The sequence below is a fragment of the Micrasema longulum genome, unplaced genomic scaffold (genome assembly GCF_059751315.1).
Source record: "Micrasema longulum isolate JH-2025_06_02 unplaced genomic scaffold, ASM5975131v1 h1tg000691l, whole genome shotgun sequence".
Taxonomy (NCBI): Eukaryota; Metazoa; Arthropoda; class Insecta; order Trichoptera; family Brachycentridae; genus Micrasema; species Micrasema longulum.
The window spans coordinates 21,480-40,986 of record NW_028277887.1 but is presented as its reverse complement, the minus strand read 5'-3'; the positions used below and the strand labels follow the sequence as shown (position 1 = coordinate 40,986).

The following is a 19,507-nucleotide window of genomic DNA, read 5'->3' as shown; positions in this document are numbered from 1 at the left end:
ATATAAATTCTAAAATTAATTTTTAGTACATTTGGATTTAAGCAAAAAAAACATTTTGGGCATTCCATTTTAATTGTAGATTACCGATCCTCTTACACTAAAAAACCTGGCATATTTTTCTCTTTGTATAAAAACTTACCTGTGAATTAGCTAAAAATCAAAATCGTTTTACAGTTTTCATTTTATTCCAAAATGGCGAGAAAAATATGTTATCATTTCAACTTATATTAAATGTGGCTTTGTGTTTTGTCACTTTTTTGTTCATTGTTTGTCTTCTATACAAATGCACAGTACTTGTTTTCTGTGTTGTTACACGATATACAATAATATTAGTTTGTTTTTGAGCAACATTAAAATGTACATCTTTAATAATTGACAGTTACCCATTCCATACTCATTTTGAAATATAATTTTATGATTTAAATAGCTTAAATTAAAAATGTTTAAGAAGTTTATAAAATTATTAAAATGAAAGTAGTGTTAGGTTAGATAGGTAGAGCTGAAATCTTTTGTGACTTGCAAATAATTTGCAAAACATTTAAATTTATTGGTGACATTTTGGAAATTATGTCCAGGATTTTTTTATTATTGTAAACAATGTTAAAATATTACAACACAATGTTTGTAAATAAGCAAATATACAGATTCCTGTTACAAAGTACACAGTTGAATTTCAGAAAATGATGCTAAAATGAATGAATAATTAAGAGAATAATAAATAAAAAATCATTAGATAATCAAAAGAGTAACATTAGACAAAATAATCCAGTTAAATCTATATCTTGTAGTGTCTAATAAGCCTGTCACTTGCAATAGTTCAGTGTTGTATCCTTTCTGACGTGTCTGTACCTCTGTTGGGCAATGCAGCAAGGGTTCAGAGCCGGAGTTCAGGTCGGGCCGTGTGAAGCTGCTGTGGGAGAAATGGCGCGGCACCTGGCTGCTGGCTTGGGAGAGGCAGAGGAGGCTGCACGATCATCTCATGCACCTCAAGGAGCTCGAGCAAGTCAGGAACTTCAGCTGGGACGACTGGAGGAAGAGGGTGAGTTGAGAAGTCCCACAGTGTTTCACGATTTGGGCCTCTCTTAAAATAACTTTTTTAGTAACAATTTTTTTATTTTTTGAAGATATTATTTTCGTGTTTTGTTAACTCTAGCAATAATGCTTAATCTTTGATTTATAATATTCAAATAACAATGCCAAAACATCAATAATAGTACGAGGGTTGATTAATTAATATGCTCCACCTCTGATTTATTTAAAGGAGATGAGACAATGTTTTTATAACTCACTTTTCGACGTAGTCCCCCTGGACTTGTATGCATTTCTCCCAGCGATGCTCCAATATTTCTATAGCTTCCTGACAGAACACTTGTCCAACTCCTGCCTGCCACTCATCTACACACCACATGACCTCATTGTCATCCAAAAATTTATTTCCATGCTAATGTTCCTTGAGTTTTGGGAATTCAAACACATCTTCATGAATAGCAGCAATTGACACTAACGTCATGTATGCTGGAGCATTGCCTTGATGAATCAGCATCTTGCAGCATTTTGCAGCGGCCTATCGTAACTAAACCGTTGCAGGTTTCAGCTTGTCGCTCGGTATTTTACCCGTAGACATACGAGGCTACATAATGCATACACATCAGCACGACTGGTTAACTTGAAGCTGGTCAGGGGTGGAACATATCAATCGACCCTCGTACAAATACATTTAAAATTAAACTAGATACCTGTCTAAAGCAGATCTTTTCCTTTTTCATTTTGGAATACAGCAAGGCTTACAATTCGCCCCTCAACTAATTATATTAAAACACCTTTCTCTTCTTCCCACATGTTTTCTTCCTTTTCTAATTGATTACGTATCTCATTTTCTACAGTTCCTCAAGTTCATGAACCACAAGAAGTCTCGCCTGACAGATCTGTTCAGAAAGATGGACAAGGACAACAATGGACTTATTCCCCGAGATGACTTTATCGATGGCATTATGAATACCAGTAAGTTTCTATTTGCAACCCCAAAACCATCGACGAGCTATTCTTTCATTCATAGCATCTTCACCGTACACTGCGCAAATATCGCAAGCTGCTTTATTTCCTAGATTGAACGTCAACAAAAGGTGTCAATAATGCTCACTTTCGTCTACTTGACATTTGTAAATGTAGCGTAAAAGCAAACACAATGTTTTTTAGCGCTATTAAAAATTTGTTCCGAATGATGAATAACCCTAACCATTTTGTTTTACTTCTGCCCATTTTTAAATTTGGAAAAAAACGGACACAACTTTTGTTAACATCGGATAAATTATCTTAATGTTTATTTTTTTTTCTGGCTATTTTGGTCGTAACCTCCGATAGCAATAATTGCATCAATTGGAAAGGTGAAATGGAAAAAAATGCTTAATATTTCCTAACGCTGATTCTCTTCCTCAGAGTTCGACACCTTCCGCCTGGAGATGAACGCCGTGGCGGACCTGTTTGACCGCAACAACCTCGGGCTGATCGACTGGCAGGAGTTCATCGCCGCGCTGCGCCCCGACTGGGTGGACCGCCGCCCGGAGACGGACGCCGACAAGATCCACGACGAGGTCAAGCGCCTCGTCATGCTGTGCACCTGCAGGCAGAAGTTCAGGGTCTTCCAAGTCGGCGAGGGGAAATACCGGGTAATGTTTCTTCCGTACTGTCCTACGATGACGTATTATTAAATAGACGCGTTACAAGCGTGAAGTAAATGGAATTTCAATTCGTGAGTAGTGCCTCCCTGGCCCTCATTTTCGTTAGAAGTCCCTTAGGACTCGTAGTCAGACGTGACAATTTATTTACAACTGCAAATGTGAAAACCGTGCCAGATGCACCGTTTCATTTGTAAATACCACACATTTTATTTAATTTGTAGATAATTTGTTATGTTTTCAAGTGCATTTTTCACAATTTCATGCCTGGTCAATGAACCAGGCAATCGATATGTAAAAGCCTTATGGGTGTTAATAAATAAATATATCAATATTATATACTAGTAGTTGTAGTGTAAGTTCTCTCAAAGAAACATTGCAACATCTCTAACCCCATGTTTCTTTCTTCCACAGTTCGGTGATTCCCAGAAACTTCGGCTCGTAAGAATCCTCCGCTCGACCGTGATGGTCCGAGTGGGAGGAGGTTGGGTCGCCCTCGACGAGTTCCTCGTCAAGAACGATCCATGCAGAGGTATGTTTCCTTACCACTGTCACACTCATCTTCCGACTCATCCCCTGTGGGCGGCTCGCAAATATACCAAAGCATTATTTGTAATATTCGGATCTATTTGATTAAACTGTACAAAAACATATTATACACATACATACGTAAAGTCTGTCTTTTTGAGAATCAAATATCTTTTGTAGGAAAATTTATTACTTTATATAATCATCATTGTCATTCCCCTTTCCGCACCCAGTGGTGCATAGAGCACTAAATTGATACACCAAATGCAGCTTATTTCGAGCATCTGTTACATGGAATAAGGTGATCAGTTTTACGCTTCAGGTGCTAGTCCAGGAACAATAGAATATTGCAATTTAAACAGTGTTTAACATCAATATTTTAAGTCCACCCTGTCAGGAATTGAACCCAAGACCTCACGAATGATAGGCGAAAGCTCTAAATACTTCACAACGAGGCGGACTCATCTCCACTTGATTTCCTTATTCAGGAGTGACCCGAGTTATTACCCGAGAGTGGCCATCGAGTCGAAAAAACTCATCCAGGGTTCTTAGTCTACTTTACACACAGAAGTGTATTCTTCATCCGCTTAGACATAATACAACAAAAAACACCATCATTAATATACAGACAGGTTATGGTCCCACGGTAGTGTTTTATTTTATTTTATTCAGAAAACATACAGTCGTACACAAAAAGTATTAAAAACAACGATTTTCTAACATAAAAAGACCAATTAGTTTTCTTAAATTATGCAAAAGATTTAAACACTAAATGGGACAAAAAAAAAATAAGAAACTCAAGTGAGAAAATAATAATTGTTAACATTGCGTTTTCCATGGAAGTGAAGTGTTGCGAACTCTGGATCAGAACGTCCGAGGTCCAAGCTCTGCCCGAACAGAATTTGTTTCACCACGTTTATTAATTTACTACAAACAGAAAATGGCCCAAAATTAACATATTTGGATTATTTGTAATGCAAATATGTATGTGTATATTTTCAAAATTATTTACACTTTTGCGGCCTAAGATTTTTTTTATAAATTCAAATGAATCATTTTTCAAAGCTTTCTTATTCATATTACAGTTCGGTAGTTCTAAATATTATGGATCTATGCTTTGATATTTTTGCAGATTGTTTAAAAAAAAAAATACGGTTTTTAATGGCTGTGTTTCTCCTTTGTTAAAGAACTTATTAAATACAATAATTATTTCATTCTTTCTTTTTAATTAAAATTTATAGGGTTTAAAATACAAAATAATTGCGTTTCAAACAATCGAAAGTAAAATTGAATCAGTATTGATTTTATCACAGTAATTTTATTTCTTTTAATAAGAACAAATAAAGAAATACATTATGTGTTTTAACCTCTGAGAGTAAGTTTTAGTGTGAAAAAAGAAATCGCTCTAGTTTCATTAAAAAATTAAAGAAATCTATATTTTTCTTAGAAATATTTACACCAATCATCCGTAGATGAGATTAGAGTTTGTCTGCCTCGTAGCAGTGATTACCGCATTAGACTTTAATTACGTCGCTGGTTCGATTCATATTTATTTGAGAAAACGCAGCCATTTTCTTTAATTTATTTAAATGGATCACATAAGGGGTCTTTCAAATTTATGGTCAACAAAAGATATTGTTTATTTGGCAACACTGTGACAATACTAACCTCCTATGTTTTCTTAATTTTTTATCACATTGTCTATGAAATTAACAATAATTTTTGTTTTTCATCCAGTTTATGTTTCCATAATTCATTTGTTTTTATCAGATTCAAAATCAAAAGGAACATTTTTGGTAAATTTTTAAAGCAACAATTTCTGAATCAAAACTATTTTGCTGTCAAATTAACAATCAAACAATTTTTTTTTTTCATTCAAAAGTAATTTCATAAGCATTTTTTGGACCTGTATGGAAAAGGTTTACTGATGTTTATCAATATGATCAACTAATGTTTCTGTATTAAAACATAAATATTTATACAAAACTTTGTCAGTAACATTGGTATTGTGTAACCAATGAAGAAAACTGAAAATTTCATACAAATGTTTAAAAAAAATTGGTACAGAAAGTTCGAGTCTACTATATTGACAAACATCAGTGAATTTCTTACTGTCCCATTAGTAATGGTACACAGCAAATTTTAGCCGATTTTAAGGTTTCAAACTAATGGATTTCTACTTTACAATAAGAGTATTAAAATTCATTTCATTCTTATCAAACAAAGGCTTGGCTTAAATGTAAACATCCTTTAGTTAGATAATATTTTACAACCATTTTATGGTTATTTCATGCATTTAATGCAACGCTTTTTTTATGTCACATATTGGAATTCACATATTTAAAATTGACCAAAAACGTTCCTAAGTTGAAATGCTCGGGTCCAAACACAATAAAAATATATTTATGCAATGATTTGTAGTAAATTAATGAAAATACTTCATAAACCATATTGACTAAGTGAAACTGTTCATTGGTCAAATAAACAATTTAAAGTGTGGTGATTACCTAATTACGTGTTTGAAAAAAATGCATAAAATGAACTAATTGCCATGGAATTTCATTGAGAATTGGCAGTAAAATTTGTACTAGTACTTATTAAATTTTAATGATATAACTGTTTAAATTTTCTGTCTTAAATAAAAAAAAACTTAATTTTAATAATGTTTTTAAATGTATTTCGACCCGAGCAAAATTAATTAAAAAACTGGTACATTAAAGAGATCGAGTTTTTAAATAACACGCTTAATTAGTTTAGGCTATTAGAATAACCGGTTTTAAATTTTAAATAGTTACTACTTACCTAGCTGGCCAAAGTTTTGTATTCGAAATACAAAAGAGGATAGTAATTTGTGATTTTTATGACAGTTTTGGAAAAAATGGAGTTTTAAATATTGACAAATACCCTCTCTATTTTGTTTATTTGTAGACTATTTATCTAATTCAGAAAAAGACCGACATATTTCTTATCACATTTATTAACTGAAATATGACGACAAGATTACAACATTCTACTGGCACATGAATTAATATCAGAATAAATAATTGAATCACAGCTTAATGTAGAAATCTAAAAATATGAATTTACATAGAAAAGTTTATAAAAATGTATCAATTTATCATAGTAAAAAGTTTCGTACAAGCTAAATATAAATATATAAATCATTGTCTCGGTAGGTTAGTGGCTCACATGCTAGAATTACATTTCTATCCTACAAATAAATGCATTTTTATCTCATGTTTCTGGATTCAGAAGCTTAAGAATTTTTTTAAAATATGTTAATTATTACATACTACGGTTACTATTATGAAATTCAAAAAAATTGTTTCAAGTATTAAGCTTGATTATTCATTAATAAGTCATTGAAAGTCTTAATCTAGTGTTATAAATAACGCATAAATATATTATGTACAAAAAGCGTACAGTTAAAACATAAAAAGTGATGAAAAAAAAATTTTCAAGCGTAAATAAAGGAAATTCAAAAATAATACTGAATGTAATGTAAAAATCCGCGCAAATTGATCAATCTACGGTTGTCTTCCTGATGAAGGATGTCAGGGATGATATCTCACTAGGGTTGGTCTCATTCGGAAGTCGGTTGAACTCGATTTCCTCGCTCAGGTTTTGGCTGTCCGGGTTGGACACCAGCGGCCATTTCTTGTGACTCGGAGAGTACAAAACAATAAGAGCAAATATGTAAATATTCCACATTCCGTACACGCCGGTGAAGAATGCGGACGAGTACTCGATTTCTATGTTTTCATCCCATTTCCACTGCCCTTCGGCGACTTGTCCCAGAATAAACCCTATCACGGTCAGCGCCGCGCAGACCAGAGTAGCCAGCATCATGAACTTGAAGCGGTAGATTATCCCTTCGTAGTGCAGGCGGCGGACGGAACACATGGCCGGAAGGCTTGCGCGCTTTTGAGAAATATTCCGGAACACATTCCAGATCATTCCGCACAGAAAAAGAAAGTAAACTCCCGCAGAGATCCCCGCCAGGATAATGAAGGTCAGAGCGAGGTTGGTCCCGACGTCCGTCACCCAGATGGAGTAGAACGGGTTGCGAAGTTGCACACCGCGCTCGCACATGTCGAAAACAAACAGGGACACGCATCCGGTCACCACTGCGCTCAAGTGCCTCCAGTATTGCTTCAGGGAGCCCGACGGAGCCGTATCTTGAATGAGCATGTGTTCCCCTGCAAAAACCAGCCAGAAGGACAGGAGCGACGCGTAGAATATCCCCTGCCTGATGTCTCCCAACAGCAGCATGAAGGGCATGTCGAACAGCAAGGTCAGGTATTCTAAAGGCAGGTTCAGCAGGCACAGGGCCCCGCCCAGGTACAGAAGCATCTCCTCTAGCAAAACGGGCTTCCTCGACAGCAGGTGCACTCGGTGCCAGAACCAAATCATCACAGCGATGATGCACGGGAAGAAAACTGTCTTGAGAGACAACCACACCTTAGTAAATCCACCATTTTGGTTTATAGAAACCAACCACATATCTTTCAGATGCCCCAGGTTTATATTCGAATCGCTAGCTATCGGCAGACGAACGTTCAGCAAGTAAAAGTCGTGGTGTAAAGATCCCAACTCGAACAGGGGAATCGCGGAGCAGTTGTACAAGTATAAATCGACGGGAGAGTCGATACTGCAGTCGAGAATACGTTTTTCGACGGATTTCGCGTATAATTTCCACGCTCCGTCGGGGTCGCCTATGTTCCTGTACGCGAGCCGCGCGTCTATCGTGAGCAGCGTCCGCGGTTGTATTTCCATCTGAGAGTGGTATTTAATATCCGTGTGCAGAACTCCGATCAAGTTTTGCTGCCACCGGGAGAAGTCCAAGATGCTGTTCTCGCGCGGAATCGGCATTTGAAAAGTGAAGACCAGTTGGTTCGCGGTCTTCACCTGGTGACTCACCAAGTCGTCCAGATCCAGCCCCTCGCATCTTCCTACTCCCCGGCTGTAGAACCACCTGTCCGTGTTGTTGGAGTCCGCGGAAGGATCGCGGCAAACGGTAGCGAGGATGTTCTGAGCGCTGGACGGAATGGGTGCGACTAGCCCGCCGATTAGAAAACACGCTATTTGGCAAAATAGAAGCACGCCGACTAACACGGACAACTTTCTGCCGCTTAAATTTTCGATAATCGTGCCCGCCATAGTGATTATTCGAGTACTTTTACCGGAAACATAAAAATAACGAGCCGAGCGGCGGCTCCTTTGTGTTCCGCGATGTTTTTTCCGAACGCGTTTGACAAGACGCTTCGGTGTTGCCGTAAGACTAAAATAGATTTGTTGAAGTGGTTACGTCATTCTTTTACTGGCCATTCGAATAATTATTTCTCGGAACCTACCTACGCATCCGAGGTCGGATTTTGTTTTCCGATTATACATTTTAAAACTCGATCTCTTTATCATTGTTTTAGATTTAAGTTAGTATTATTATTTTATGTCAGATCTATGTATGTTTTGGGATAAATCACTTAAAATATTCGACAGATAATATTACCATATTATATATTTTAATTTAACATTTTCATACGATTACTACAGAGAAGTCACAAATACACGAGACAACGTTTGTTTGTCGACCAAATAACCCGTTTAACCTTGATGTGCTAACAAATAGTTTTTTTGTTTGTTTATTCTAACATTTATTTAAATAAATAATACAACAATAACGAATTATAATAAAATATGTCACCAACCATTTTAGTTGTTCCGAAAGGGCACAAAATACTGCCTCACTCCCTTAACAGGGGGTGGAAGGATCCGCTTTTGTGGGCTTTAACAATAAATATATTTTCCGTTATAACCAACGCATTCATGTTAGATCCACTAATGATTATACCTGTACTAATACGATGCTTTTGTTCAAACCCCTTCGTTCAATCCACGATTCCTTTTTTATGTTTTTCATTTGTTTTATTTTGACGGCAACTTCTGATGTCTTTTGCATCATTTAACAACGGTTGCGATTTATACGGTCCTCATTTGTTTTTTTGATAATTTTGATTTTGCGTTAACCTGGTTTTGTTTAACTTCATCATCCACCCCTCTCCCTGTTTTGGTTTTACATTTTGAGTAGTGTCACTAGTCCTTCCCTTACCCGACCCGTGCAAACCGGAACAACATGAGGCTTGTTGCCCGCTTGGTAAGAGCCTACTTAGGTCAACATTTTCCTTCATCTTTCCACATTGTTCTTGAAAATTGCAATCAATTAAACAAATGCTTAAATACAAGTACCCACTTGCTGTTTATAATTATCCTCTTTACCTAATATTAATCGTCAAATCATTTGCAATGTTGAAAGATGAAATTGTAACCTTTTTTGTTTATTTAAATGTAGCACTTTTGATAAAAACGCTTTTTGGTAATTATTATTTTTTTATCTCTTTACTAACATCAATTACGATTTGGTTTGGTTTTTTCGTTTTGTTTTCTTTATAAATATCAATAATGTGGAACGTTTTAACAAATCCTAACAAAAAATAACACATTATTTTTATTTACTGTCGTATTTTGTGGTTTATTTTTCTTTGAAATGGTATATTTTCTTTTGTAGTAGTAGACTAGTTACCTAACTGTACACGACTACTTGTTTCAACGCACATTTTGTGTTTTATTTTTTAATTTATTACATCACGTTATTAGAAAACTTACAAACTTATTTTAGTTTGCAGTTTATTTTTTATTTTATTGGAAATCTTGGTTTTGTTTGATTTTTATTAAGAATAAAAAAAAGTACATTTAATTACGAAGTTTTTAATACAATTGAAATACCTAAAATTAAATCGAAACACAGTCAAGATTTTCATTTTTATCTACGCATTTGCTACTTTTTTGTTTTACACGCATTTTATTTGATATGTGCGTATTGCAAGAAATATTCATTATTAGAGAAAATTGACAAACACAGCAAGTCTGCAATGTTAGTTGTTTTAATCCCACTTTAATCTTTTCTGAAGGCATTCAGTCAAGATATTTTACACCAATCATCTGTTTATTGAGATGATTTTTCATTTATTTCGTAGATTTGCAATGTAATATTTAGTAATTAAAGAAAATCTTCTAAGTTTTCTTTAAATCAAAACATGTACTCATATTTTTTTCTCCGGTATCATTTAATATACATTTCACTATTTAAAATAAAATAATTTTTATGTCTTTGTTACATTTTAATCAAGAAAATACCGCTTGTGTAATTAGTGCTCTGGTGAATATTTCTCTCAGTATACACGGCTGGATGTTGTCAGGGCATAATAGACCCTTCAATCTCAAGACTGTTTGAATGTTGTGTGAATTAAAAATTTTGATGTCCGTCAAAATTTGATTGCAAAAATACTAATGACAACATTCCGTTTTTGTCCCTCCCACATTCATTACAAAAATATCCACCACTTAATCCAAATTTCATTTATATAAAAACTATACTTTTCTGATTGTTTTTTTTTATTTTCATTTTATTCCACGCCTTTCTTTGCTATCTCCTATCTCTCTTCGCTCACTTATCAAATTATTCTTTTTTTTTTCTTTTATTTCTTCTTATTTTTATAATTTTTTTTAATTCTTTGATGCTTTTTCCTGTAAATTCACTCCTTTCCCGTTCCGTTTCCTCTCCCTACACGCTCGGACCACGTCACGCAACCCACACCCGCGTACAAAACAGCCAAGGGCCGTACCAACATCGAGTTGAGGGAACAATTCATTCTGGCCGACGGAGTGTCGCAAAGCATGACCGCATTCAAGTCCAAGACGCCGAGGTCCTCGACCAACACTCCGCCAACTATAGGCAGCGCTGGGCCCATCACTAAGGTATGGAGAGTGGCCAGAAGAGACAAAAAAATACTACAAAAAACTCCGATAAAAATCTTGACCAAAGAAATTTGTTTGTAATACAACTTAACCCAGATTCAGATTTAAATAATGTAATTTTCAAAACCTTTTTTTTATTGCAACACTGAATTTCCTATTCGAAAATTCAAATTAAAAAGGAATTATGCATCTTACTCTTCTTTGGTCTTGATTCAATTAAATATAATAATTAATACATCCCGTACTTCACAATATAAGTTATTATTAATATAAACATTTACATTAAAATATAATCTTGTTTATATTATGTATGTATTCTTATATTAGTAGATAATATTTATATTTCATTAGAAATCATTCTTAGATATATATTTTTAATTCGTAATTAACCAATATGGACTCCGGTGAGCAGAAAAACAGGTATGTAGTCAAGTAAAAATATCCAAATATTCTGACACATCTTTGTATGTCGGAATTTAGATATTTTTAATTTTAATTTATATGATAAACGGATATAAGCATGCATGAATGACTTGCTAATAGCAATATTTGGAAGTGAATGAAGCACAGTTAGATTTTGTCAGTTTTATTTTACTTTTTATATAATTGTTGCCATTATGCATAAAAGCACTACTTGTAAAATGGGACTACACAGTATATGATCTTAGTATGGATTTTGGTAGCACGCATATCTATCTTTTGTCGGCGACTCCTTCTATGAAAACGGTGGCCATCTTTACAAAGGTAGGTGGAAAAAGTCATATTTTATTGTATTTTTCATTCCAATCGATTTCCCTTCCATCACCCCACCATATTTGATTTGAATTCTTAATGTTCTTAGTTTCCGTCAAGTTAAAACACTTATATTTTAAGTTTATGTTTTATTTTGGCGGCTATAACATTTTTCAAATCTTTTCCTTCCCATTTTGAAAAAAACCGCCAAAACCTCTTCTAAGTATTGCCAGACGTAGAGTTTTTTCCCCTTAAAAATTTATTGCAGTTTTGTTTTTGTGCATTGTTTTTTGAGTTTTGTTGCATCTTGAAGATACTTTTTAAAAATGTGTGTGCCGAGCTAAAAAAATAAATGTCCTAACAGTTTTAAAAAATAAATAAATTACTAAATCATTTTTTAAATATTCTTATTTAAAAATCACTCTTAAATACGTCAAATTAAAAATGAAGAAAAACACATAGAGTTTATAAATTTAAATTAACAATTCACCATCGTCAATCCCAAAAAATACTAGATTCCTATTTATAATCGTATTTATCTTATTAAAAATTTTTGGTGCTATCACTTTATAATACAAATCGAAAATTCCTTTAAGTGTTAGCACCTTAAATATAATATTAATTCTGAATAGTCTAACATTTTATTGTCTCCTTTTTTTCTTTTCAATCGGAAATTCATACCATCTCCACCCCTCTTACCCATTTTTTAAATTCCCATATTTTTCTCATACAACACGGCTGTTTTGGCAACTGACTTTCATTATCACCCGTTTAAAATCTGATCAAACCACGATCCCAAACGTTCCCCCAAATTTGAATTTGTACCATGTTCCTTTACATCATTGTTTTATCTATCCGTGTGCTCGAATGGCGATTCCTAATGTTCTTATTAAATTTTAAATTTAATCTTATTACTTTTATGTGTGTGTACTCAAATAATGATTCTTAACGTCACATTTTGATTTGGAATTTTCTACTTGAATGATGACTTTGAATGCTCCTTCTAAATATAAATTTATGACCTATATTTCTTTCACCAAATTTCAATTTGGATACTTTTATTTTTTACCAACTTTTATGTACGTACATTCACTCGAATATCTCAAATTTGAATTTGGATCTGTACCTATTCTTCTTGGCTTAAATGATGATTCTGAATGTTCCTCTACTTTAATTTTTTGACTCGTTCCCTTTCACCTTCCACTGACATTATATCCGCACTTGATGAATTCTTCCCTACATCCTTGACAAATTCGAATTTGGATCCCGTCCCCTCTCGCCGACCTTGTCCGTGCGTACGCTCGAGCAGCCGAAGAATTCATGGAGCAGCTGCGGCCGATATTCGACGCCCTGAGGCAGCGCGAGGAGTTGCCGTGCTCCTACCCACTGCACGTGGGCAGCACGCACGGCACAAAGCAGGCCTTCGTGTACGCGCACTCGCGCCCGCAGGGCTCTTCCGTGGCTTCTGGACACCTGCATCACTACCACCAGCCTCACCAGACACATCACCCCCAGCAGTTCTGGGTAAAACAAGCGTCGCCATATTTACTATCTAGATTAGATTGATGTGTGTGTGTGTGATTCTATGCCAGTACCCATTTTACTAAATTGTTACAAAATGCCTACTTTTATTAATTACATTATATGTTATATTATACATATTTTTTGCTATGGGATTTTCCATAAATGACACGTCGTTCCCTTACTAGGCGCATCTCAGATTCAGCAAATATTGCATTGCCCTTAACAATTCAAAATAACCAGATAGCAAATCACGATACACAGCGAACATTTGTGTGAGAAAAATCAACATATTTATGTGTAACTCGTTTCCAAAGCTATGAAACTGTCAGTGTTATTATTTTTGTACGTTAAAAGTATACTTAAAAATCTGTTTATTCAATAAATTTTACTGTATTTACGAATGAAACAATATATCAGTTTTGTTTTTAACAATTGTTTTATAATTAATGCATATTCTCATGTTGGCATTTTTTTTGCATAGCGTCACTTCTGATCATGACGAAAGTCGAGAATGAAGGAAACCCACGAATTGAAATGCACCATCTTACCCCTACATTTTGTTCTCATTTATCTCTGACTCTATTGTCCCCTTTGTCCATTAAAAACGGTTTATCCATTTCATAAAATGTCTGTATTTTTGTTTTTTTTTTTTTAAATTAAATTTTTATTTTTAAATACAAAAGCGGTTGGTTTGATTCTCCATTTTAGTTGAGAAATATTAAACATCTCTATAATTTATTATATTGTTATATTTTTAACCCACATCTTTTCTATATATTTTATTGCTTCTGTGAAAATTCGTATCTGTATTATTGAATTCTCTCTCCCCCTTTGAGTGAGGTCATTTATAATTAATCCCATCTTTTTAATTAAACAAAATTTTATTTGACTATAGTTTTTTTAAATTAAATTGTAGAATGAAAAAGAAAAAACACATTGTATTTAGAAAATTATGTTGCTATTTATTTTAGGTAGGTACTTAGTTACTCTTTTATCTTAAATTGCTTTAAACTTTTTTACCTGGCAACATTGATTTTTAGAGGCACTGATTTTGATCCAAATTTGAAATATCCAAAAGTCGATTTGATGTTTTGTCTAATTTTTATTAAGTTGTGTGGTTGTATGCTAATGTTTTGTGATGTATGTGTGTTTGTTTATCAAATAATGATAATGTTATTATATTTTATTATGGTCTGAAAATATCAATATGCAAAACTGGATCCAATCTGCGTGGTAAGTCTGATCTAACCCCCAATATTAACAAGACTCCATTAATGTAAAATTTATACATAGTTTAAGTAAATATAATAAATTTTTAACAAAATATAAATAATTAAACATTTTTTATTTCTACAATACGTCTTCCGATTGATTAGTTTAAAACTAGTTTTATGGCAGTTAGGTAAGTACCTGCCTAAAAACCAACACATTAGTTTAGTTGCATTCTAAATTCAATTTTCTTGTGAATTTCAATTTCATACACTTGAAATTAATTAAATGTTCCATTGAATAATTCGAAATTTTGCAACATTCATTTTTTTTTCATCTTCTATGGTTTGTAGCTTTTAAAATTAGTATAAATATTTTTTTATTAAAATGTAGACATTTTTCCAATTGCAGAAAACTTTTCTCAAATCAAAATGTTTATTTAGGCAGTGGTTACTATCACTCGACTACCAACTGACCCCCTCCCTAATCAGTGATGATTCATCAAAACTGCAAAATTTTACAGCGATTGTAAGACGCCATCGAATTCACAGTCACCAATATAGAAAATAACATGCATCTTGTAATCGAGGAAATATGGCATTTATATTTTTTTCAGATTTCCAGTTGCCATGTATTTTTAAAAGGTTTTTTCTGTTAAATTTTTACAATTTTTTTTAGCCTTTTACAGGCACATAAATATTTTTAAAAGGAAATTGTTTTATAATCCTACTTCTTAAAAAAATTCACTTATTGCTGTACACTTGTTAAACTCGCCTAAGTTCTTCTAAGTAAATCTCATCCTTATTCCAATCACGGTGAGTGCCAGCTTGTACTCACGAAGAAGAGCATTGTAAGATAATTGCATCGTTCGACTAATTGGTTATTATGACGGCTAGGTGCGAGAAAGGTCTGCCAGATCGGTGCCGATGGGCGCGACCAGAGCGACTCGTTCCTCCCTTTCTGCGGGCACACCAGATTCGCTGAGCGACAACGAAGCCTCCTTGGGACAGACACCCCGATCGGCTTTGAAGAAACCGACTCTCGCCAGGTCAGTGTAATTATAATAATTTATCATTTTACCTAACACCTTTTTTATTCGAACCGGATTATGGTCCCGCGATAGTGTTGTGGACTCGAGGATCAAAGGTCCACGGTTCGAATCCGGATTTGACGGTTGAGGGTTGGAGCTCCTACCCCAGTTAGAGATTGACAGATGACACGAGGTTGTTGTTTAATGCGTATTATTACATGGCAAATAAGATACAGCACTCGGTTGTGTAGCAATGACGATGGGTTGAAGAGACTGCTCTTGAACTACTTGCTGGAACTGAGTGACTGCGTTGAACTGGACTTGCTGGGTTGACTGGTGCTGAACTGAATTGGGCGTTGACTGCCCCCTGTGGTTTCTTTATAGGCCACGTTTCTTTGTTGTTCATTTCTCCATGGTAGGGAAGATGTTAATGTACTGCAGGACGATGCTCTCGTGTTTCGTAAAATTGAATTCAATAGAAAATGCTAACTTGCTTCTTGGAGTCATGACTCTATATTTTAGGTGAAATTATTTAGTGATGATTATGATAAAATTGTAAATAAACTTATCAATGAAACTTCTCGGTTTAGTTTTACTTTTTATTATTTTGACCAACGAGCGCTTTTGCCAAGGCAGTCTCGAAGATGCCTACTTACTCCATACTACTGGTCCTATTTCTATTTGAGTCACCCATTTCCGAAATTCATTTTGTCCAGTTTTTAAAAAATATCAACTGAGTATGCCATTTTATGATTTTTCAAAAGAGGTATGTAAATCTTTGACATAAAATCCAAAACTAGGAACAATGTTTTGAGTTTGTCCAAATTTTTGTAGACATGAACTGGATTCAACCCCCTAGGGAGCTTTTGTAACATACTACACCGGAGATGGAAAACATTTTAGAGAAGGAAATATATAGGTCTAGGCATCTACAGGGCTTATAGCTTGTCATCGGCTGGTTTCAGTAGCCACTTTACAAACTGTGTAACATTCACCACATTTCCTCAACTCTTCCATCTGTTGACTTTTGTGAAGTGAAAGAGCTGAAACCCTTATCAGGTGAGAGGTTCAGCCGGATGAATATCACCCGCATGATAAAGGTTTCAGTTCTTTTACTTCACAAAAGTCAACAGATGGAAGAGTCGAGGATCCAATTGACTCAATTAATATATATTTGTTTGTAGATCGACCCTTACCCCCGGTGGCTCTGGACCTTCGTCACGACCATCTTCCCGCCCGGCAAGTCGCACAGGATCTAAACCCCCCTCCAGGCACGGCTCAAACCTGTCCTTGGACAGCACAGGTAATCTATCGCCGTTTATTTTTTATTAATTAACGGACTACTATCATCACGCCATTTCTTCGCAGGGGCAGGTAAAGAGGATGGACCGCCGCACACATCTATCCTGAAATATATTCCTTGCTTCTTCTACATTCATACATCTTGTCATATATGGCCTTCGGTTGTGTCTGCTTTTGACATGACCAGACTTGAGATTTTGGTTTATCCAGTTTATATAGACTAGTTTGACTGATCAAAAAACTGAAGTCTACGTACATACCCAGGGACACTAGAGGTTATGGTAAAGCATACCTTTCAAGATCATTCTGCTTATCTGAGGATCTAAAAAAACTATTTTTCGCAGATGACGGGACGCCTTCTCGCATCCCGCTGTCCCGCAGGATCGCCCCCTCGACCAACACGGCCCGCTCCGGGCTCTCCACGCCGAGGACCGCCGTTTCTAAGCTGGGGGCCTCCAACGGCAGCACGAGGGCGCGGACTCCCACCGGCCTCATCAGCCCCGCGCCAGGAAGGTTAGGCTCACAAATATTGTAAACTAATCATTTCGTAAGGTCAATGCGAAGTTGATAATCTGCAAAAAATTAATACATGATACGATTTGCTCAACATATCGTCAGCATACTGATTTAACCCTCTAAATGACAAAATTTCAGAAAACAGGTTCAAATGCAGTTATATGTCATTTTTCGAACTTTGCCAACTGATAAAGTCCTTTCAATCCTGAGGTTTAGTACAAAAACGTACTTTTTAAAAAATTGTTTTCTGATGAATACCATTAATTGCATTTAAAATAATTCCAGATATTTTTTTTCAAAATATATTTTATCGAAACAATTTTAAGGAACAAATATGGTCATGTCCAAAATATGAATAAGGAAAACCGGAAAAGACTTTGGTCGAGTCAAACATTCAAATTGATTTTTCCCAGTAAAGGCATCAAATGAGGAACTTCAGCCCTACGGGAAATCTGATACAATTATTTTTTCTTGAAAATGAAATACTACAAGTATTTTATTTTTATATTAGGATCTTTCAAACTGCATTATTCAGTGGAATGCTGTACAAACAATGAATGCTCATTGTCGGGACCATATTTTCAAGAAATTGTAACTTCGTACTCCTTTTTCAAATGCCAAAATGGTTTTTATGTCACCCTTTTGTGTTTTTTAATATATCTTTATACTTTTCATTTGTTACTAACCACTTCATGTTACCTTGGAAAAAAACTTTAAAAATGATTGTAATTTGTCGTAATAATATTGGTCTTGCACATTATAATGTATTATGTTAAACTGAAAATGCTAAGTTACTTCTTCGGTCGGCGCTCTAGATTTCTAATAAAATCATTTGGCGCATATGTGTGTGTCATCGATTTATGGACGTTGTACCCCATATTGTATTTTGACCACAACAATGCAGGTAAGACATGTGTTGTGTAAAACTATTAGCGCCATATAAGATAAATTCTTAAAACTGATTTTATTGTAAACCTATACGACAATTCTTAAAAATAAGACCGATTTTGTGTGAAGTCCGAAGATGTGCTATAAAAATCCTCAAACTTCTCAAAAGTATGCCCTGTCACGGTAGATTAAAAGCACCAGGACTACATCATGGGCAGAACGACGGAAGAGATAGGACTTGAGGGTAGATAGGCTTACATTATTACTGTCCCCTGCGTGAGATGTATCATTCAAACCCAATTTACGGGTTCGTAACTGGAAGCTCTTATCATCCCCAAATTCATCTCGATCCCAAGAAAAACTTCCTTTCCAGCAGGGTGGTTTCAGACTGGAATAAATTTCTAAGTCTAGATGTCCATTAGTTCTGAACTGTATTCCTTAAAATATAGCATGATTAAAATGACAGCTGCCAAATGCATGTCACTAGTGATGAGAAATTACTGATCACTGATCACTGATCATGTACCGATCAAATCGATTTTATCAGTTTTTTCATGCAAACATGAGACTCTGTTTCCGAAAATTGATATAAAAATGCAAAAACAAGCCTATTATAGTATGTTTAAAATAATTACTTACTAAAAAATAAAACATTAAATACTTTTTTTCTTAAACAAAAACAGATGAATTATTTTTTATTTGATCAATTTACATTGATCAATTTGTCCCATCACTAACATTTTAGCAAAATGATATAACCTTGTAAGAACGTCGTTAATAATTAGGTTTATTTGACAATGTTTGATTATGTCCAAATGCTTGCAGACTGGCTGGATTTCCTCCCTAGGGAGTTGTTCATATTTAAATTTATTTCAACAGAGAGGGAAAAAGTTTTCGAGAAGAATTTTGGGTTTATTTGAGTTTTTTTTTTAGTTTTTAAGCTGATTTTATATAATTATGTTGATTTATATGTCAAGCATTGTATTAAAAAAATTAATCAACAAGCCAGGTATGAATGATTTTTTGTGTTTCAATATAAATCACTCCTTAGACGTTACTACAAACTTATGTCGTCACTTTTGCTGACAACTATCATTCTAATCAAGCTATATTTTAAAGACTATAGTTCAGAAACCATTTGGATGCTTTTTTTAAAGGAAGATGCAAAAAGCAGTATACGAGATAAGGCGAGCGAAGGCTGCCTGCCTATAACAAATAATAATAACAGTAATATTTTACCGTCAATTGTTTGGCAAAAATGCATGCCAAATTGATCACAATTAATCAT

The 19,507-nt window shown here is 34.7% G+C and overlaps 2 protein-coding genes across 5 annotated transcripts in view; one reads left to right on the top strand and one right to left on the bottom strand.

Moving 5' to 3' along the window:
• Window positions 1-19,507, top strand: part of shot (dystonin-like protein short stop) — a 495,344-nt gene that overhangs the window by 463,444 nt on the left and 12,393 nt on the right. For all 4 annotated transcript variants that reach the window (XM_088229644.1, XM_088229645.1, XM_088229643.1 and 1 more), the window contains 8 exons: window positions 868-1,039; window positions 1,884-2,001; window positions 2,437-2,666; window positions 3,090-3,207; window positions 13,060-13,274; window positions 15,380-15,531; window positions 16,698-16,816; window positions 17,160-17,328. In XM_088229644.1, coding sequence (XP_088085770.1) covers window positions 868-1,039; window positions 1,884-2,001; window positions 2,437-2,666; window positions 3,090-3,207; window positions 13,060-13,274; window positions 15,380-15,531; window positions 16,698-16,816; window positions 17,160-17,328 — 1,293 coding nt within the window. The remainder of the gene's footprint in view (window positions 1-867; window positions 1,040-1,883; window positions 2,002-2,436; window positions 2,667-3,089; window positions 3,208-13,059; window positions 13,275-15,379; window positions 15,532-16,697; window positions 16,817-17,159; window positions 17,329-19,507) is intronic.
• On the bottom strand, window positions 6,165-8,456 carry wls (Wnt ligand secretion mediator). The gene has a single exon (XM_088229648.1). The coding sequence runs from the start codon at window positions 8,361-8,363 to the stop codon at window positions 6,726-6,728; it is 1,638 nt and encodes a 545-aa protein (XP_088085774.1). The 5' UTR covers window positions 8,364-8,456; the 3' UTR covers window positions 6,165-6,725.